This window comes from Scyliorhinus torazame, chromosome 17 (genome assembly GCF_047496885.1).
Source record: "Scyliorhinus torazame isolate Kashiwa2021f chromosome 17, sScyTor2.1, whole genome shotgun sequence".
In the NCBI taxonomy this organism is placed as follows: Eukaryota; Metazoa; Chordata; class Chondrichthyes; order Carcharhiniformes; family Scyliorhinidae; genus Scyliorhinus; species Scyliorhinus torazame.
In genome coordinates this window covers 138,561,321-138,583,311 of record NC_092723.1, presented here as the reverse complement: position 1 = coordinate 138,583,311, position 21,991 = coordinate 138,561,321, and the positions used below count along the sequence as shown (strand labels likewise).

The 21,991-nt window shown below is 45.4% G+C and overlaps 1 protein-coding gene across 5 annotated transcripts in view; it reads left to right on the top strand.

Moving 5' to 3' along the window:
- LOC140394181 (probable helicase with zinc finger domain) overlaps positions 1-21,991 on the top strand; it is a 682,830-nt gene that overhangs the window by 57,650 nt on the left and 603,189 nt on the right. For 4 of the 5 annotated variants that reach the window (XM_072481135.1, XM_072481136.1, XM_072481137.1 and 1 more), the window contains 5 exons: positions 6,247-6,283; positions 6,470-6,594; positions 6,692-6,748; positions 7,524-7,572; positions 13,223-13,298. In XM_072481135.1, the coding sequence (XP_072337236.1) occupies positions 6,247-6,283; positions 6,470-6,594; positions 6,692-6,748; positions 7,524-7,572; positions 13,223-13,298 (344 nt within the window). The remainder of the gene's footprint in view (positions 1-6,246; positions 6,284-6,469; positions 6,595-6,691; positions 6,749-7,523; positions 7,573-13,222; positions 13,299-21,991) is intronic. The other variant, XM_072481139.1, reaches the window with a different exon arrangement.

Here is a 21,991-nt window from a genome sequence, read left to right as displayed (position 1 = left end):
AGGCGATTCCTTGATCGGGGGGTGGTCGCTCACCTGTCTTTGTTTCGGCCACTGCAGGCGCCGACAGGTCTGGCCCGGTATTCAATTGCTAATATGTTGTAATTGTTCCCGGGGATAGCCGATTTAACTGTGGATGTCTGAATAGATGGGCTGCAAACAGTCCTGAATGCAACTGCAAATACCTGGGTTGATGGGCTGTTAATAGCCCTGAGTATCAATCTGGGCTAACTTCCCAGAGCCGAATATGCAATACTGTCTGCAGCTGCTTGCTTGTGTCTTCTTAGCTGCTTTTCCCAGCAGTCTTTCGGGTTAGCCATTTTAAACTGGGTTTTGGCCAGATTAATCGGAATGCAGCCATTTTACGTGGCTACATTCCCGCCTTGTGATCCTAACGCGAAATGTGAAGGATCACATAAATTTTGTCCTCTTCGTTCCCTGACCGGGGGGGGGGGGGAGGGGGTGGGGGTGGTACCTCCTACATGGCCACTACTCTGACCCTAGCTATGCACAAAAATGTACCTAAACAATTCTTGAGGGCGCTATGTCAGGCAGGGGCATATATCTATAAAAGAATAAACTGGGAACCTCTAATTTTACCTAAACAATTTTTCCAAGCATTATACAATCTTATCTCTCTAAACATATAATAACAATCACAACATTTAATATATTCTTTCCTGGCTTGGCAGTCAAGCTCAGGATCATACATTTCCATACATTTTCTTTTTATTTACAGGAAAAACAACCAGTGCATGTTTTATTATTCAGTAAAGTGTTAACAGTAAAGGGGTTTGGAGTGATGGGGTCCGCGTTCCCGCGCAACCAAAAGTCCATCAAAAGAGTGTTGAGCACGATGAAAGGAGTCCTCATGGCCTTTTCCTTTTCCTGTGTTCGCTGGTTTTCTCCGGACTTGGAGCTTCTGGAGTTCTGTAAGACAAGCGTAGTGTGTGTAAATACTTTGGTTTAATATCTGGTGTGTTAGTGTGTCTGTCCTTCTTGGGGCCAATTAAACCCTTATAATTGGTCACTGTATGTGACTCTTCCCCCCCCCCCCATTTTTTTTTCCCAAAACAAATGTTTGGACACGGCACACTTCCCAATGGTGGAACAGTGCTAGGTTTATCATCCAAATGTTCCAGGATGTAAATAGCATGTGGCAGCAACCCAAAGGTTGCCTAAATAAAATAAAACTGTTTTTGAAAGAAAAGTTCGAATGAGGTGCGTGTGGGCCGCGACGGGTAAGATTTGGGTGGAGTCCGGGTAGGACGGTGACCAATACCGTATCTTCCCTACCCGAGCGTTTTTGACCAACGGGGGGGGGGTCCCCAGGCAGGGCGGGTCTCATGCCGTTTCTCCACTGCCTGAGCGACCAAAGAACGGACAAAAATGTAGTCATCATGGTGGGGGTTACTTTTCTGATTCTACCATCAAATCAGAAGAGTAGCTACGATCGGGCGTCTGGTCTGGTGACCACGTATCAGCTGAAAAGCTAGTTCCTCTGAATGGGCGTCTGGTCTGGCGGGCCAGGTATCTGTGGACAAGTTGGTACTGCTGAACAAGCGTCTGGCTCGTCCAATTGGAAAAGAGCTAAAAGTTCAGGTGAATGGGTGTGGGGCGGTGAGAAAATTCTCCTGTAGGACGAACAACATTTAACAAACAGACAAGACAACGAACAACATTTAACAAACAAACAGACAACGTACAACATTTAACAAACAGACAAGACAACGAACAACATTTAACAAACAGACAGACAACATAAAACATTCTGCAGGTTCCATCAGGAAGGACAACACTTTTCACCAAGTGTCTCCTTTAAATCATCATGTGGACACCTCCGTTCTCGGTCGCTATGGGCTCTGCCTTTTTCTTATCGAGAGTGCCTGTCGGTTGGGCACTCTGTGGTTTTCTAGGGCCATTGCATTCTCTAGCAAAATGTCCCAATTGTCCGCAATTGTAGCACTCTTGCGGTTTGGCTGGGGGGCTGTTTTTTCCCTCGTTTACCCAGGCGGGGTTGTGGAGAGTGGTTCTTACTGCCTGCACGTCTGCGGCGGCTTGGTTTTCCTCAGGGTTTCTAGTTGCTGATTTGCCGTGAGCCGCTTGTTCCCAAACGCAGGACAATCTTTTGACCACCCACTTTTCATTATGAGCCTCCTCTGAGGGGTCATAATTGCTACAGGCATTCTGTCCTGCTTCCGTGGCATGGGAGATAAGGGTGCGGGTCCACTTGTCCATATTGTCTGGGGGCAAATGGGCTCGATCTACGTTGCCGAAAACGGCTTCAAAATGAATCCACAAGCGTCCTGTGAACGCTGTGGGGTGTTCAGACTTTTTCTGTTTGCATTTATTCAGACCGTCTACGGGGTCGCCCCGGTTGTACCCGATCGCATCCAGGATCGCGGTATGCATTTCTGCAAGGGTGCCTCCTCCTACATTCTGTGGTTCGGGAAGGGCTGCTGCGACCGATGGATCTAAGCTGAGGACCGTGAGCTTTACCTGCTCTTTCTCATCCAGGCCGTACATGGTCGCCTGGTGTTTGACGGTGGCAAAGAAATGGTGTGGGTCTGAAGCGGGGAGGAACGGTGTGATTTTGGCACACGCGTTCCGTAATTGGGTCACTGTGAGGGGGGTGGAATATAAGACCTCCGCCTCGTCTGCTGTGGCGGTGCGGTGGGTTGTTACAGGGTTCATGGGAGCCTGTATTATCTGTTGTGTGGGGGGTGGGGGTGCTTTCCTCCTTTGGGGTTTTCCCTGCGCACATGCTCCCTGAACATATCTCTGTGCTGTCTCTTGCAATTCTTCCCAATCAGGGCCGTCTTCCTGGTCTAAACTTTCCCCAAAGGTTTCTTGAAATCCCTTTTGGACAGAAAGCAGTGCTTTCAAGTCTGCAATCTGCTTTTGGCACTTTGCATGGTCCAAAGTACTCTGCCTTTGTTCCGTGGTTGTGGCATGGAGCGCTCTCAAGGCTGCCTTGAGATCATTGCGTTGTTTCTGGAGCGTCTCTAACTGGTTTTCTGTTTCTTTCTTTACCAGGACTGCACGCTGCAGGTCCTGATAAGCCTTTTCATATTGTGACTGGAAACTACTCAAGTGCGCCAGACAAGATTGGTGACCCCGTTTGGCGTCAGCCACCTCTTCGTCCTTTGTTGCTAATTTCCCTTTTAACTCCAGGTTCTCTTTCTCAATCTCGCATACATCGATTTTATTCATCCGATGTATGCCTTCTATTTCCTTGCGGAGTGCCCTGACGACCTCCTCTGTGCCTCGCAATTATGCCAGACAGGACACAATTGCCATCGGCTTGCGCGCTTTTGCTGAACTCTTTCTGTGGATCTCACTCAGGTTCTCCCACCAAGTATGCCCTATACTTCCAGGACCTGAGTCGTCGTTATTGCAGAAATCCTTCCACACGGGCCATCCTTTGCCCTGCAGAAATTTGCGGATTTCCACTTCCCAAACGGGACACTGTCCCGCTCCTACGCTGCTGACTGCTGCAACAGCAAATTCTTCGGGGTTCATGAGGCGCTGCATCGCTTGCATTGCCTGCATGGCTCTCTCTTATCTGCTCGTTACGTTCGAATTTGGAACAGGGGGCTAAGGTGGTGTGGTAGATGCGGGTACGGCTTGCGCTAATTTCTGAAATACCAACTGCCGATAGTTTTGACGCAACAAAAAATCTATCAATTTTGCCTTATAACCCTGTTAGTTACGCATGCATATACACACTTCCGAATTGTGAATTATTAACCAGAACCGCTTAAACACTTGTGGGTTTTTTTTTTTGTTTTGTTTCCGATTGGATTCTAATTCAAAATGTTGGGGTTCTCCCGGAGTGGTTTTCCATTTCTAAGTCGGGTCCCGTCAGGTAGTCGCCAATTATGTTGCTCTTTTTAACCTTAGTCTATTTGCTCTGTTTACGTCACCTTTGCTCATGAGTCGCCAGGTATCTTTATGATACCGCCACGTGGTTCAAGTTCAGGTTATGATTAATAATACAGCACACCGCTTAGGAAGGATTAAAACAACGGTCATTTATTACATACAACAAGCAATATTAATACCCTAATACTACTTTCTATATAATAAACCTATCACTACTGGCCAATACTTAACTTAGGAAGAGCCCACCAGGTCAGGGAAACAAATGGCTTGTCCAATCAAATCTGGCCCGCGGGATTCAAAAGGCTGCTACAGGTCGGTGGCTGGGTGTCTCTACCGGATAGCGATCGCTGGATTCAAACTTACTATTGCCGGTGGCTGGTCTTGCGAAGGTCTCGAGCAGGCGAAGAGGCGAGAGAGTGAGATCTGAACTTGGACCTTCACTTTTATAGGGCCCAGGGGCTTCCCGCCTCCCGGGGCGGCCCTTGACCCCGAGTCCCAAGTGATTGGATCTGTCCCCAATCTCTGGGGTCGATGTGTCCAATGGTGAGGCGATTCCTTGATCGGGGGGTGGTCGCTCACCTGTCTTTGTTTCGGCCACTGCAGGCGCCGACAGGTCTGGCCCGGTATTCAATTGCTAATATGTTGCAATTGTTCCCGGGGATAGCCGATTTAACTGTGGATGTCTGAATAGATGGGCTGCAAACAGTCCTGAATGCAACTGCAAATACCTGGGTTGATGGGCTGTTGATAGCCCTGAGTATCGATCTGGGCTAACTTCCCAGAGCCGAATATGCAATACTGTCTGCAGCTGCCTGCTTGTGTCTTCTTAGCTGCTTTTCCCAGCAGTCTTTCGGGTTAGCCATTTTAAACTGGGTTTTTGCCAGATTAATCGGAACGCAGCCATTTTACGTGGCTACAGACAACAGTAGCGAAAACCGTCCGGGAGAAGCAAGCGACAACACCAACACCAGATCCATTCGCATATTGCTCTCTGAAATTGTTCCGTATTTGTTTCCCCGGCGCCCAAATGTCTATGCACCCCCCCCCCCCCCCAGTTCTACCCCCCCCTCCCCCACAAACAGATGCCGACTTATGTTCTAAAAATAATATTGCAAATTGGACAGAGCTGCTGTTGTTGAGCTAGCACATAATACCCTCCCAGTTATTTTATTCCAACTTTTTTTTTGTTGTTTTGTTTTTTGTGTGTTTACCCTTCTCTTCTATGTGTGTGTGTGTGTGTGTGTATATATATTCTATTTTGTGTACACAACGGTAAATATACTTTATTCAAAAACCCAATAAAAAACATTTATTAAAAAAAAAAAGATTTGCCTGAGGCTGAAATACAATCATCTTTGGCAATCACTCGCTAACGAATATGATTGTCCACCTAGGAAATTCTGTGTTACTGGTCGTGGGTTCTGTGGGTTCTTGCATGGCTGATGAGCCCGATCCTCAAGCCACATCTTCGACCGCACACTTGGCAGGTGTTTCCGGGAAGTGGGATTGGTCCTTGGACTCTCGGTTGCTGGTATCCCTTTCTCAGGTTCGATTTCCAGGCCTCGAATATCTCAGTATAAATGGCCTTCCCCTATGTAACAGTACAGATTCTTGTAAGATTTACCCGAGGCTGAAATACAATATTGCAAAGATTGACCACTGGAGACAGTTGAAGGACCGTTTTGAAATAAATTAACACAATCTACTATTGATTTTCACTTTCTCATCAAGTTTTGAACAAACTAATGTCATCCAACTGATCCTTTTTCCGAATGAACTCGGATCAAAGAGAATCTGCCTATTTTATGTATGCTTCATTTTCAACTTGGGGAAGGGCAGCCTCTATTTTAAGTTTGTGTTCCTGTTACAATCTTTCATGTTAATTTTATGGAAGACACCTAACCACAAGTAAAACTTTATATGTTCATAGGAAGTCAATCAGCCATTATGCAAATACTAGCTCATCAAGTCCCCTATAAAATATGCTTTCTTGCCAACAACTTAATAGATTTTGACCACTGTCTCAGATGCACAACATAATTTGCCCCCTTGGCATCATGTTCAACCTTGAATTGAACTTCAGCCCTCTACTCATTGGCAGGGCATGAGGTACACGGTTGCAGATCTAGGTGTGTCCTCCGTTTTTGGAGGGGTGCAGTTGAGGAAGATGAGAGAGGGGTACAGTGAATGTAATGCATAATATTGTCAGGTGAATACCAAACAATCTAATTTTTTACACTTTTTATACTGTATGTTATGAGATGGATTTTGCCAAGAAACATAGAACCAGTGTTAAATATTAGTTATTGTAAGTATTTCGGAACCTGATTGAATAAACGTTAACACTTCTGTATTTCTTTATAGAAGAACTACAAAGAGGCCGAAGAAGATTGTAAAAGTGGTAAGTTGCATAAAACAGCTTGCATTAATTATATGTTTAAATATAATATCATGTATCCAGTTGAGGTTTGTTTTAGGAATTGTTCTTAAAAAAATTAATGTTGAAAGAAACAAGATGTGTATATGTAGTATGGCTGTTGATAATGGATGTACTATTCACATGTTAATTAACTGTTCTGTTCCCAAGTTTTATGCTTCCATGAAATTCTGGGGGAAAACCTGTTAAGAGATGTGTTGGCATCACTGGTTCTAGAGGGAAAACTGAAGGATGTTTATGATGCTTTGTGCGATTGTAAGACTGAAGACTGTATGGTAGGTCAGCATTTTGGCGATTGAAGTTTGTTTTTTAATTAATGCGATTTCAGTAGAATTCATAGCGCACAAAGCACATGTCGCTTTATGCTTCCAGAATGGAGCCTCCTTAAGTCATCTGAGACGGCTGCTGCACTTGCTGACGGAGTCACAGGTAAAAGATTAATGTATGTTTAAAGAACTTTACTTGTTTGCAGGGAAACATATTTATGCAGGAGCAGGTAACTGCCCTTCTTAAAAATTGTTTTTCGTTTTTCAAAATTTAGAGTACCCAATTATTTTTTTCCAATGAAAGGGCAATTTAGCATGGCCAATCCACCTACTCTGCACAGCTTTGGGTTGTGGGGGTGAGACCCATGCAGACATTGGGAGAATGTGCAAACTCCACACGGACAGTGACCCCTGGCCGAGATCAAACTCGGGTCCTCAGCGCCGTGAGGCAGCAGTGCTAACCACTGCGCCATCTCGCCGCACCAGCAGGAAACGGCTGTGTGCATTTTGGGAGGGTGAGAGTTCTGTTATACTGTATTATTTCACTAGATCCCGAATTGCTGATGTTTTAGGGTTAAGTACCCCCTACTGTCACCAACAATATGCCTTATTGCCGATCTCAGGGAAGCACACTCCGTTACCTCAGTATGATATGTTTGTCTGTTAAATCAACAATCTGGATGCGAATGCTGTATTAGCTGATTATTTTGTGTGTATGGATTCATGGCTACTGGGAAACTACCCTCTTGATTAGGAATCCTGCACCTCGTAAAGACCAGTTCCAAGGAAGAGAATAGTTAGGTGACTCATGTATATTGGTTTCCACAATTGTTAATAAATATGTTGCAAATACTTGGTTAAATTTGTAAACAGTGATGCAGAAGGTTAACAGAAATGTTAAGGATATTAATTATTTATGCAAATTTTGTTTTTTAAAGCAGGCTGCAACTAATGGTGCTCTCTTTTCATCAGAGCATGATGCCGAAGGTATGTGCTGATATTGTGAAGCTAAGTACATTCCTGCAACAAATTATACTGCTTTTTAAAAAAAAAAAAATGTCACCTCTGACACTGACCTCTGTGGTGGGGAAGTTGTTGGAATCAATAATTAGGGAGGAGATGACTGGATATTTGGAAAGACAAAGCTCAATCCATCATTGCCAGCATGGTTTTATGAAGGGCAAGTCATACTTGACAAACTTGCTTGAGTTTTTTGCGGATGTAACCAGTAAGGTGGATAATGGGCAATCTGTGGATGTGGTATGTCTAGACTACCAGAAGGCATTTGACAAGGTGCCGCATAAAAGACTGATCCAGCAGGTGAAATCGCAGGGGATTGGGGGTAGAGTACCAGATTGGATTGAGGATTGGCTGACTGACAGATAGCAGAGGGTTGGGATAAATGGGTCCTTCTCTGACTGGCGAACTATAGCTAGCAGGGTGCTGCAGGGGTCAGTCCTCAGACCTCAACTGTTTACAATCTATATCAATGGTCTGCAAGCAAGGACAGAGTGTAACATTGTAAAATTTGAGGATGATACTAAAATGGATGGGAAAGCAGGCAGTGAAGAAGAGATAACGAGTTGACATATAGATACGCCAGGTGAATGGGCTAAGATTTGGCAGAGAGTTTAATGAGGCTAAGTGTGAGGTTATCCATTTTGGCTGAAAAAATAGAAAGGCAAATTATTATCTAAATGGAAAGCAGATTCAAAATACTTCTGGGCAGAGGGATCTGGGTGTCTTTGATCATGAATTGCAGAAAGTCTGTATGCAGGTACAATATGTAATAAAAATGGCAAATGGAATTTTAGCGTTTATTGCAAAAGGACTATAAAAGTAGAGAAGTGTTGTTGCAATTGTAGGGTATTGGTGAGCCCACACCTGGAGTATTGTGGCTAGTTTTGGTCTCCTTATTTGAGGAAGGATGTGGTGGCATTGGAGGCAGTTCAGAGGAGGTTCACCCAGATTGATTCCAGGGATGAAAGAGTTCACATATGAGGAGAGATTGAACAGTTTGGGCTTGTACTCGCTAGAGTTTAGTAGGATGAGAGGGGATCTGATCGAGGTATATAAAATATTAAAAGGGATTGAAAAAATAAACGTAGACCAAATGTTCCCCATTATGCGATAATCTAGAAAGAGGTCACCGATATAAGTTGAGAGGCGGTAGAACTGAGATGAGGAGGAACTACTTCTCGTAGAGGGTGATGAATTTGTGGAACTCACTGCTCCATAGTGCGGTGGTGGCTGATTCATTAAATGGTTTCAAGAAGGAGATAAATATATTTCTGGTAAAAGAAAATGGGTTAAATGAATGTGGGGGATAGGCAGGGAGGTGTGGATCTGGGTCCAGGAAGAGATCAGCCATGATCTGATTACATGGTGGAGCCCACAGTGGTACTCAGCATAAAAGAGTGTTGGAATCTGGTAGGGGCATGTTCTGAGGCAGCATTCTTGGGCTCCAGCGGGACAGATTACAAACTTTATTGAGGAGGAATCGCCAAAAGACTTGGAACACTCCATTGAGTGTCTAAAAAATATTTCAAATCTGTATGTGTGCACATTGCTCCACCTTCCATCCATATAATGCAGGAGGAGCTGGTTTTTGTTTTTAAAACATTTTTTATTCTACATTTTCACATTTTCCTTCAAACATTTACACCCCACCCACAAACACTAAATGGTAACAAATACAAAATCAATCCCCTTAACAATACTAATGATCCCATCCCCCCACCACCCCAAACAATGGCCCACCTGTCAATATATGCATCCAATAAACCAAACCCTTCCACGGTGGAAACAGAAAACAAAGGAGAAAAAGAAAAAGGAGCCCGGGACCGCTCATGGTCACCATTGACCTATAGAGTCCACTCACCCCCCCCGTCCCCCCCTACACTCAACGCCATCCAGCCTCTGAAAGAGTACCGTACATGATACCCAAGAGTTGTACCCCCGCCCCCCCCCCCCCCCGCAAAGTCTCCAGCTCCTCCCGTCCACTGCCTCTTGTAAAACTCCTCCTCTCAACCTCGGTTCCTTCCCCCCAACTTTCCACCCCGGCTAGACCACTCGGACCCTGTTCTGCCAGGCTCCGATGGCCGCAGCCCCTCCCCCCACCTCACTCCCGTTCACTGACCGGCTTAAACCGGCCAGCGTAGAGGCCCCCGCCCGCGTCCCTTTCCCCCTTGCCCGGCCCTAGGAAAGCCCAGAGATCCCTTTTAGCACACACTCCCCGCATATCCACCTACACCCCCAAAGAGCCCTCATTTCGAGTGAAAGTCCCATCCCTTCCCTTGTCCAAATATATACAACATTGGCTCCTTTAGCCCCTACACCCGCACGCAGTGAAACAAAAAAGAAGAAAAAAATACAGTCATGAGGTTACATCGGCACATGGCCATTTCTCAATTTGTCAGTTCTGCCACAGTCCTTCTGCCTTCGCAAACTCCTCCGCTGCTTCCGCCGTTCCAAAATAAAAATCCCTGAGCTTATAAGTCACCCTCAGCTTCGCTGGATATACAATGCCGCACTGCACCTTTCTAATGTACAGTGCTCTCTTCACCCGGTTGAAGGCAGCCCGCCTCCTCGCTAGCTCCACCGTAAAGTCCTGGTATACACGTATACCAGCTCCAGCCCACTGCACCACCCGCTTCTGCTTGGCCCAGCTCAGGACCTTCTCCTTCACACTGTACCTACGAAAGCACAGAGTCACTGCCCATGGCGGCTCACTCGCCTTTGGTACAGGCCTCCACGACCGATGAGCCCGATCCAGTTCATATCGGGACGGATCCTCCCCCTCCCCCAATAATTTTGCCAGCATCGTGGCAAAATACTCAGTCGGTTTCGGTCCTTCAACTCCTTCGGGCAGCCCCACAATCCTCAAATTCTGTCGCCTGGATCTGTTTTCCAGGTCTTCCATTTTTCCTCGCAGATCCTTGTTAATGTCCATCACCTTCCGCATCTCCTTCCCCATCGAGGCAAGTTGATCACCGTGCTGCAATAACGTCTCCTCCACCTCCTTCAGCGCCTCCCCTTGCTCTCGCACCTCCGCCACTGCGCTCGCCACCGCCGTCATCACCGGGGAAATCGCCTCCTCCACCAGCACACTCAAAACCTCCCTCATTTCCTTCCTCACCGTCTCCATGCATTTCGCAAACTGCCTTTCGAATTCCACAGCCATCACCTTAGTTATTCCTTCAGCCGTAAGCACTGCGGCCTCCCCTGGTACTCCAGCCTCCATTTTCTTTACTGACCCCGCGGTGACCTTTCCACTCCCCGACAGACTTTTAGCCGCTTTTTTCACGGCTGTTTTTTTGCTGGTCTTCGACATTCCCCTCCTCTGTGCTGTCTCCTGACTTTTACTGCCTTCGCTGGCCCTAGGACCGGGCGTTAACCCCCGACAATGCCGTTCCCGAACGGGAGCCCTCCAACGCGCGGCTGCCTCCCGCCCGCCATCACCGGAAGTCCAGCAGGAGCTGTTTTAATCCGATCATATGCTCCTTGTTTTTTAGTAAATTGAAGTTAAAAATCAATATTTGACATTTGGTCTTTTTACTTAGAAATTGAAGAATAGTGTGGCTTGTGGAGCAGCAAATTATGTTTGGAGTGATTTAAATTGGTGGATCATTTCAGAGCAAGGATGGAAGTTAGGCAAAGAACAGATTTTTCATTGCTCTTGTGAGGCTTTTGAGCGTTAATTTTGTTATGGTCCAGGGTTTAGAGAACCCCAAACTGTATCTTGGAGTTCACCTGTCCCACAACTTTAAATAGATTTTGGTTATGGGGAACACAAGGGCCCACTTTACAGGTGTGATGCAACAGAGAACGAAGAGGTTTTTTTAAACAAAAACGATGTTTATTCTATGAACCCAGTTAACATTTTGTAAATATACAGTGAACATCTTAGCAACCATCAATTCAAATACAACCCCTCCCAAAGAATACAGTACTCTATAAGACATCCATAAGACAAAAAACCCTTTTTACAGAAGGACAGCAGGTTTAAATTCTCTACTGAGAGCAGTTACCACTTTGAAATCACCAAATGAACATTCTTTAGCTTGCAGAGATTCATACACATCTTGCTGTGACTGCAGCTTCTCCAAATCTAAAACAAAACTAAACAGAGCCACAAAGCAGCTTTTCAGCTCAATGAAAGTGAAAGACCGAAAGACAGCCCAGCTCCACCCACACTCTGATATCACTGCTGCCATTTGAGAAACACACATTTCTTAAAGGGACTTTTACATGACAACACGACAATTTGAAGAGCAGCACTGGGACTATTCTGCCTATTTTACATAGAAAAATAGAGTAGAATGATGCACCTTTCCCATGTTGACTCTTTGAAAGAGCTCTCCATTAAGCCTCATAACCCTGAAAAAGTTTCCTTCATAAGCATATATCCAATTACATTTTGAAAATTGCTGTTGTAATAGTAATGTAGCTGATAAACTCTTTTGAAAGGAGAATAATAATTTTTTAAAAAATAAAAAAATTTTGTGTACCCAATTCATTTTTTTCCAATTAAGGGGCACTTTAGTGTGTTCAATCCACCTACCTTGCAGAAAGGAGAATAATAATAACATCTTCCCTACATTAAAAAAAAAAAATTAGAGTACCCAATTCATTTTTTTTCTTCCAATTAGGGGGCAATTTAGCATGGCCAATCCACCTACCCTGCACATCTTTTGGGTTGTGGGGGGCGAAACTCATGCAAACACTGGGATAATGTGCAAACTCCACAGACAGACCCAGAGCCTGGATCGAACCTGGGACCTCAGCGCCGTGAGGCAGCAGTGCTACCCACTGCGCCACCGTGCTCTATCTTCCCAACATTTTTGAAGGCATGAGGGTGGTGATGCAACTGAACTTAATAACTGAACTAATAAACTGGCACAGTAAGAAGTCTTACAACACCAGGTTAAAGTCCGACAGATTTGTTTCGAATCACTAGCTTTCGGAGCACAGCTCCTTCATCAGATTCACCTAATGAAGGAGCTGCGCTCCGAAAGCTAGCGATTCGAAACAAACCTGTTGGATTTTAATCTGGTGTTGTAAGACTTTGTAACTCTGATAAAGGAATAAAAAAATAAAAATAAAATAAAGGACATTAGTGAACTAGATGGTTTTACTTTACAACAATCAACAGATTTTTAATTGAATTCTGATTCCACCATCTGCTGTGGTGGAATTCGAACCTGTTCCCCCAGAGCATTACAAAAAGAGAAAATACTGGACAATCTCGCAGGTCTGACAGCATCTGTGGAGAGAGAAGGGAACTAATGTTTTGAGTCTGGATGACTCTTTGTAAAAGCTGGAGAGAACTGGAAAGAGGGTCAGATTTATACTGAAGTGGGGGGTGGGGGGGGGGGGGGGGGGGGGGTGGATGGAGCGGTGGAGTTGGATCAGAACGTTAGCTCCCATCTCTCTCCACAGATGCTGTCGGACCTGCTGAGTCCAGTTTTTCTGTTTTCGTTTCAGATTCTGGCATCCGCAATAATTTGCTTGTATCCCAGAGCATTACCTTGGGTCTCTGGATTACTCGTCCAGTGAAAATACCACTCTGCCACCACCTCCCCACGGCATGTTATGAAGACCATCCAGTAAAGTAATATTTCCAATTGTCTTTCAGAAAGTGAATGTCGATGGAAGTTCCGTTCGCCCCCACGAGGTGTTATTGGAATTGACGAGTATTCTTTGTGTTGCCAGTAAGTTTATGATGGTTAATGTGCCTGATACAATACCCTTTTGATTTTAGTAGAGCTGTGCTGTATTTATAGAAACAGAAAATGCTGGAAGTTCTCATTGTCAGGCAGTATTTGTGGGAAGAGAAAGAGTTAAGACCACAAGAGATAGAAGGAATTAGTTCACTCGGACCCTTGAGTCTGCTCCGCCATTCCATCATGGCTGATATTTTTCTCATCCTCTTATTAATCAAGAATCTATCTATCTCTGTCTTCAAGACCTCCACAGCCTCCTGCGGCAAAGAGTTCGACACCTCTCGCTGAAGAAATTCCTCCTCATCTCTGTTTTAAAGGATCATCCCTTTAGCCTGAGATTATGTCCTCTGCTTCTAGTTTTTCCTACAAGTGGAAACACCCTCTCCACATCCACTCTATCCAGTATCCTGTAAATTTCAATCAGATCTGTCCCCCATCCTTCTGAACTCCAACAAGTACAGACCCAAATTCCTCAACCGTTCCTCATACGACAAGCTCTTCATTCCAGGGATCATTCTTGTGGACCTCCTCCGGACCCTTTCCAAGGCCAGCACATCCTTCTTTAGATATGGAGCCCAAAACTGCTCACAATACTCCAAATGGGATCTGACCAGAGCCTTATACAGCCTCAGAAGTACACCCCTGCTCTTGTATTTAGCCCTCTCAACATGAATGCTAACATTGCATTTGCCTTCCTAACTGCCGACTGAATGTGCAAGTTAACTTTAAGAGACTCATGAACAAGGACTCCCAAGTCCCTTTGTGCTTCTGATTTCGTATGCATTTCCCCAATTAGAAAATAGTCTATGTCTCTATTCCTCCTTCCAAAGTGCATAACCTCATACTTTCCACATTATATTTCATCTGCCACTTCATTGCCCACTCTCCTAGCCAGTCCAAATCCTTCTGCAGCCCCCCCCCCCCCCCCCACCCCACGTTTCCTCAATACTACCTGTTCCTCGACAGATCTTTGTATCATCTGCAAAGTTAGCAACAGTGTCTTCAGTTCCTTCTTCCAGATCACTAATGTATATTATGAAAGGTTGTAGTCCCAGCACAGACCCCTGAGGCACACCACTAGTCACCAGCTGCCATCCTGAAAAAGACCCCTTTTATTCCCACTCTCTGCCAGTCAGCCAATCCTCTATCCATGTCAGGATCTTACCCTTAACACCATGTGGTCTTAACTTATCAAACAGTTGTTTCCTTCTGTCACTGGCGGGTCGGGTACAGGCGATTAAAATGAATGTGCTGCCGTGATTCCTATTTATTTTTCAATGCCTACCAATTTTCCTGTCAAAGGCATTTTTTAGAGAGATTGAAGGGATGATTACCTCGTTCATATGGGGAGGGAAGGTGGCCAGAGTTAAAAAGGTGCTACTACAGAGAGGAAGGCAGGCAGGGGGTTTGGGTCTTTCGAGCCTGATGTATTATTACTCGGCGGTGAATGTGGAGAAGGTACGGAGCTGGGTCAGAGGGGTTGACTCCCAATGAGTCAGAATGGAGGAGAGTTTGGGTAGGGGGTCGGGATTGAAGACGTTAGCGACAGCGCCGCCCACGACAGCCCCGGGGAGGTACTCGGGGAGTCCGGTAGTAATAGCTTCGTTGAGAATTTGGAAGCAGTTTCGACAGCACTTCAGGTTGGGGGCAGGATCAAGGGAAATGCCGATTCGGGGGAACCATAGATTTGAGCCAGGGAAGTGGGATGAAAATTTTCAGAGATGGGAGGAGAAAGGAATTAGGACACTAAAAGATTTGTTTCTTGGGGTTGTTTTGGGGGAATGAAGGAGCTGAGAGCGAAGTATGGGCGGGAGCAGGGGGCAATATTTAGATACATGCAGGGTCGAGACTTTGCCAGAAAGGAGATACAGAGCTTCCCAGTAGAGCCGGCTTCCACATTGCTGGAGGTGGTGCTGGAGAAGGGGGTAATATCGGCGGTTTACGGGGCTATTTTGGAGGAGGAAAAGGAGCCACTAGAAGGGATCAAGGCAAAGTTGGAGGAAGAGTTGGGAGAGGTATGGAGGAAGGGTTCTGGTGTGAGGTGGTCCGCGGGGTGAACGCCTCCACCTCGTGTGCGAGGTTGGGGCTTATACAGCTGAAGGTGGTGTATAGAGCACACCTTACATGGGCGAGGATGAGCCAGCTCTTTGACGGGGTAGAAGATGTGTGTGAACATTCCGGGGGGGCTCCCGCAAACCACGTTCATATGTTTTGGTCCTGTCCAAAGCTGGAGGATTACTAGTAGGAGGTTTTTAGGGTAATCTATGATGTGGTGCACGTGAAACTGGACCCGGGTCCTCGGGAGGCAATATTCGGGGTGTCGGACCAACCGGGGTTGGAAACGGGCGCGAAGATAGATGTTGTAGCCGTTGCCTCGTTGATCGCCCGAAGGCAGATCCTGTTAGCGTGAAGATCAACCTCTCCACCCTGTGCCCTGGCGTGGCGGGGGAACCTGCTGGAATTCTTGACTCTTGAAAAGGTCAAATTTGAACTGAGGGGAAGGATGGAGGGGTTCTACAATTCATGGGCGTTATTCATTATGCACTTTTGAGAATTGGATCTCTTCGAACATTAGGAGGGGGTGCTGGGAGGGTTGGGGGGAGAGGGACTGTATGTGTTAATGGTGACTATGGGTGATTCCTGATTCCTTTTTGGCATTTGTTTATGTTAACATGCGGGCTAATGTTTGGGGTTTGGTGGAAGGATGGGATCGTTGTTATTGATATGGGATTGACATTACATTCGTTACTGATTATTGTTTATTGTTGGGTGTAAATGTGGGAGAAAATGTGAAAAAGGAGGAAAATAAAACAGTCTCCTATGCAGCATCTTGACAAATGCCTTCTGGAAATCTAAATAACTCATGTCCACTGGTTCTCCTTTGTCTAACTTCTTTGTTACGTCCTCAAAGAACTCTAACAGATTTGTCAGACATGGCTTTCCTTTGACAAAGCCGTGCTGACTCTGTCCTATTTTATTATGAACTTCCAAGTGCTCCGCAATCTCATATTTAATAATGGACTGTAAAATCTTACCAATGACCGAAGTCAGGCTAACGGCCTAAACTTTCCTGTTTTCTGCCTCCCTCCCTCCCTTAAACAGCGGTGTTACATTAGCCACTTTCCAGCCCTCTGGGACTCTTCCTGCCTCCAGTGATTCCTGAAAGATCACCACCAATGCCTCCACAATCTCCTCAGCTATCTTTTAGAACCCTGGAGTGTAGTCCATCCGGTCCAGGTGATTTATCCGCCTTCAGTCCTTTCAGTTTCTCCAGAACCTTCTCCTTAGTGATGGCCACTGCACTCACCTCCGCCCCCTGATTCGCCTGGAGCTCTGGCATCCCACTGGTGTCTTCCACCGTGAAGACTGATGCAAAGTAATTCTTCAGTTCCTCTGCCATTTCTTTGTTTCCTATTATTACTTCTTCAGCCACATTTTCCAGTGGTCCAATGTCAATTTTTGCATCTCTCTTACCTTTTAAATATTGAAAAAAACTCTTCCTGTCTTCTTTTATATTACTAGCTCGCTTGCACTCATATTTCATCTTCACTCCCCTTATTGCTTTTTTAGTTGTCCTCTGCTCGCTTTTAAAGGATTCCCAATCCTCTGGCTTCCCACTAATCCTCACCACTTTGTATGCTTTTTCTTTAGTTTTTATGCTGCCCTTGACTTCCCTCGTCAACCATGGATGCCTTGTCCTCCTTCCCTTAGCATGTTTCCTCTTCCTTGGGATGAATATCTGTTGTGCCTCCCGAATAACCCCCCAAAATTCTTGCCATTGCTGTTCCACTGTCTTCAATTAAGTCTGGCCAGTTCCTCCCTCAAGTCTTTGTAGTTGGCCTTATTTAATTGTAATACCGTTAGATGTGATTCCAACTTCTCCCTCTCAAACTGCAGCGTAAAATCTATCATATTGTGGTCACTGCTCCCTAAGCATTCCTTCACCTTACATTCCCTAATCAAGTCTGCCTCATTACACGCCACCAAATCTAGAATTGCCTGTTCCCTAGTAGGCTCGATCACAAGATGCTCCAAAAAAACATCTCATAGACATTCCACAAATTTATTTTCTTGGGATCCACTACCAACCTGTTTTTCCCAGTCCACCTGCATATTGAAGTCCCCCATGATTATTGTGATATTGCCGTTTAAAAAAAAAAATATTTTTATTCTCCTTTTTCACGTTTTCATCCAAATTTACATTCACCAACAAACAATCAACAGTAACAAATACAATGTCAATCCCCTGGCCAACAATTCCTTCCTCCCACCAACCCTCAACATCAACGAAAAGGATTCAGGAATCTACCATCCACCCATACATAGTCATCAACAACATACACAGTCCACCCTCCCCCTCCCCCGCCCCCTTTCCCTGAATGTTCGATGTCATCTAATTCTTGAGAGTGCATAATGAACAAAGCCCCTGAATTGGAGAACCCTTCCATCCTTCCCCTCAACTCAAACTTCACCTTCTCGAGTGTTTAAAAACTCCAACTGACCCCCCCGCCACGCCAGGGAACAGGGTGGAGAGACTGACTTGCACCCCAACAGGATCTGCCTTTGGGCGATCAGCGAAGCGAAGGCTAAAACACCTACCTCCACACCAGCTTCTTATTGCCTTTTTTACATTCTTACTCTATCTCCGGATTTATTTACTGCTCCACATCCTGACTAGCTAGGGGCCCTGTACACAACTCCCATCAGGGTCTTTTTACCTTTGCGATTCCTCAACTCTACGCAGAGATTCTATGCCTTCTGATCCTATATCGCTCCTTGCTATCGATTTAACTTCATTCCTTACTAATAATGCAACCCCGCCCCCTTTGCCCATCTGCCTGTCCTTTTGATAGGACACATATCCTTGTATATTTAGATCCCAGCCCTGATCCTCTTGCAGTCTCTGTGATGCCCGATCCCCTTGCAGTCACGTCTCTGTGATTCCCACAACATTGTACATCGTACCAGCCAATTTCAATGTGCGCGACAAGCTTATTTACCTTGTTCCGTATACTGTGCGCATTAAGTTTCAACAACTTCAGTCCTGCATTGACCACCTCCCTTCTCTTCTTTTCCGGTTGATCAGAATTTGAAAAAGTTAGAGAAATAGCAGGTTTTAAGCAAGTACAAAGGCAGGAGGAGGGGAGGTAAGAACAAAATTGGAGACCTGTGGTAAGCTGGAAGGTAGGAAGGGTTAAATAACAGAAGGTTTGAAGATGCAAGGTGAAAGAGCGTGGCAGTGGAATATGTAGTCATCAGCTGGTTTCCATTGTCATGGCCTGTGGTAAATTAAGGTTTTGGTTTCCTGATCAAAGTTTCTCACTTGCCGATATTATTACTTCATCTGTACCTTGGAAGACATTTACTAGATGGATGCAAGTCTTGCATGTCGTGTTATGCTTCTTGACATAGCATAAGCTGTTTCCTTGATGTGCACTCTGACAAAGGAAGGTTCAGACTTGGAAATAGCTTTGACACATTTATTAGGGCAGCACTGTAGCATTGTGGTTAGCACAATTGCTTCACAGCTCCAGGGTCCCAGGTTTGATTCCTGGCTTGGGTCACTGTCTTTGCGGAGTCTGCACGTTCTCCCTGAGTGTGCGTGGGTTTTCTCCAGGTGCTCCGGTTTCCTCCCACAGTCCAAAGATGTGCAGGTTAGGTGGATTGGCCATGATAAATTGTCCTTAGTGTCCAAAATTCCCCTTAGTGTTGGGTGGGGTTACTGGGTAATGGGGATAGGTGAGGTTACTGGGTAATGGGGATAGGGTGGAAGTGTGGGCTTGGGTAGGGTGCTCTTTCCAAGGGCCAGTGCAGACTCGATGGGCCGAATGGCCTCCTTCTGCACTGTAAATTCTATGAAAAAAAATTCTATGAACCGTTAACAATTCTCATACTTGAGTTCGACTCTCTTGCTAATCTAACTATTGTAACTATATCTATCTAACCTGTCTGTACTCACTAAGTGTCTCCACTGGAAAAGAGAAAGATCATGTGTGCTGTGTCCTTATATATGGGTTGCTGTAATGCCCTCCTGTGGTAGTGTCACCTCCGTGTGTGTCGTGACTGCCCATTGGTCGTGTCCTACCTTACTGACCTATTGGTTGAATGTCTGTGTGTCATGGTGTTTCTGGTGCTCCCTCTAGTGTCCAGCTAGGTGCAGTGTGTTCACATTAACCCCTTGCGTATTTACAGTGATGCATATCACCACATTGCATACCTCCAAGTGTCTGAACTTGCTTTCATTGGGGATGAATTTGATTGAAGGAGGTGGGATGGAGCCTGATTTTTAATATGTGTAGATGTAAGCAGGATGTCTGACTTCAATTTGATGTAGAACTGCAAGGCAGAGCATTAAAAACTGGGTAGGATTCTCTGGCCTCCCCGCGACGTGTTTCCTGGCAGTGGGAGGTGGCCCACAATTGGCTGACGGCGGGATCTTTTAGTTCCACCGCTCTCGATGGGATTTCTCATGGTCCATCCCACGCTGCCAAGATATGTTTATGACCAGTAGATCCCGCTGCATGAAGAGCCGGAAGACCTCACCGTATGGGCCTCGTCGAAACCTACGAGGTTTATTTTAACTCTGTGCTAAAGTTGCGCAACTGATTCCCAGATTAAGTTTAAAAAAAAAAAAAAAAAATCTAATCTAAATTTAAAGTGGCCAATTCATTTTTTCCAATTAAGGGTCAATTTAATGTGGTCAATCCACCTACCCTGCACATCTTTGGGTTGTGGGGGCAAAACCCATGCAAACACGGGGAGAATGTGCAAACTCCACACGGTCAGTGACCCAGCCCAGATTAAGTTGTTGAAGGTTTTTTAAAATATAAATTTAGAGTACCCAGTTCTTTTTTTTCCAATTAAGGGGCAATTTAGCGTGGCAAATCCGCCCACCTGCATATCTTTGGGTTGTGGAGGCGAGACCCACGCAGACACGGGGAGAACGTGCAGACTCCACAGTGACCCAGGGCCGGGCTCGAACCGAGGTCCTTGGTGTCGTGGGGGTAGAAGTGCGAGCCCCATTAAGTTGTTGAAGCTGTATTGATTTTTTGACTCCTTTTTTTGCTTTAAAATAGTTAAGTACCTTGATTGGACATGGAATTGAAGGCTGACGGGAGTTTTATCGACTGAGATGGTTGATTATCTTATGGATTCCTCCACTACTATTCTCCTTGCCTTCAAATCTGCCATCATTAACTTATAACTCTCCTTTGTTTAAAAAAAAATGTTTGACCTCTCTGTGCTTGTAAAGTATCACCACATCTCCAACCTCCCATTTTGCTCCAAAGTCACCTCCCAAAATCTGGCCATCTTTCCCAGAGCTCCATATTTGAATCTCTCCAATTAGTTTTCGATTTATGCTACATTGCAACAACAGCTTTTATCAATTGGTACAATCACAGCTGCAGTTAATAGTGGACAAGTCATCCCAGAGAATAAAGTATCAGTTAAAACAAACTGAACTATCTTACACCAGAGAAAAAGATTGACAAGATATCAATTTAAGTAGAAATTTCCACTGATTCACAACCCTTTGAGTGAAATTATTCCTCCTCATCTATGTGTTAAATCAGCCACCCTTAGCCTAACGCTATGGCCTAACTTTCTAGAATGTCCAACAAGAAAAAACATCCACCCTATGTCTACCTTGTCGATACCCTTTCACATCTTATATACCTCTATTAAATCTTCTATCATTCTTCTAAACTCCAGCAAGTATAGGCCTAAACTGCTCAATCTCTCTTCATAAGACAAGTCCTTCATCCCTGGAATCAATCTAGTGAACCTTCTCTGAATTGCCTCTAATGCATTTACGTCCTTCCTCAAGTAAGGGGACTAAAATTGTTCACAGTACTCCAGGTGCGGTCTCATCAATGCTCTATACAGTTGTAACAGCACTTCCCTACTTTTATACATTATTCCGTTAGCAATGGATGCCAAAATTCCAATTGCCTCGTGCACGAGGACACCCAGATCCCTGAGCACCGAAGCAATCTGAAGTTTCTCTCTATTTAGCTATTAAGTTGCCTTTTATTCCTCTGACCAAAATGGATAACCTCACATTGATCCATGTTAAATTCCATTTGCCACATTTTGGCTTACTTGCCTAACCAATCCATATCTGTTCGTAAATTTCCTATTTCCTCATTGCAACTTGCTTTCCCACTAAATATTGCCTCCAATATTTCTTCGGTCCTAATCAGGGCCCCCAGCCCGTCTACCAACCCCCTACCCACTTTTCGGAAGGTCTGTCCGTCCAAAAAGAGCCTCATCCCCTCCTGCCCCACGGGGGGGGTTCCGAGGTATAAAGCTTACTATCGAAGTCCCTGAACAACTTTTTCAGCCCTGCCGGATCTACTACCGTCCCTGTTTCCCTAGTTGCCTCCCTCTTCCACAGTTGCTATGCCAGCATTCTACTGGCTTTCTCCCCATGCTCGTAGATCGCGCCCCTCGCCTTCCTAAGCTGCTCCACTGCCTTACCTGTGGACAACACCCCAAATTCCGACTGTAGCCTTCGTCGTTCCCTTATTGGCTCTGCCCTTGGGGTCTCCGCATATCTCCTGTCTATCTGTACAATCTCCTTTACCAGCCGGTCCGTTTCTGTCCTGTCCCTATGTGCTCGAATCGAGATCAGCTCCCCTCTCACCACTGCCTTCAGCGCCTCCCAGAGCACCGCAGCT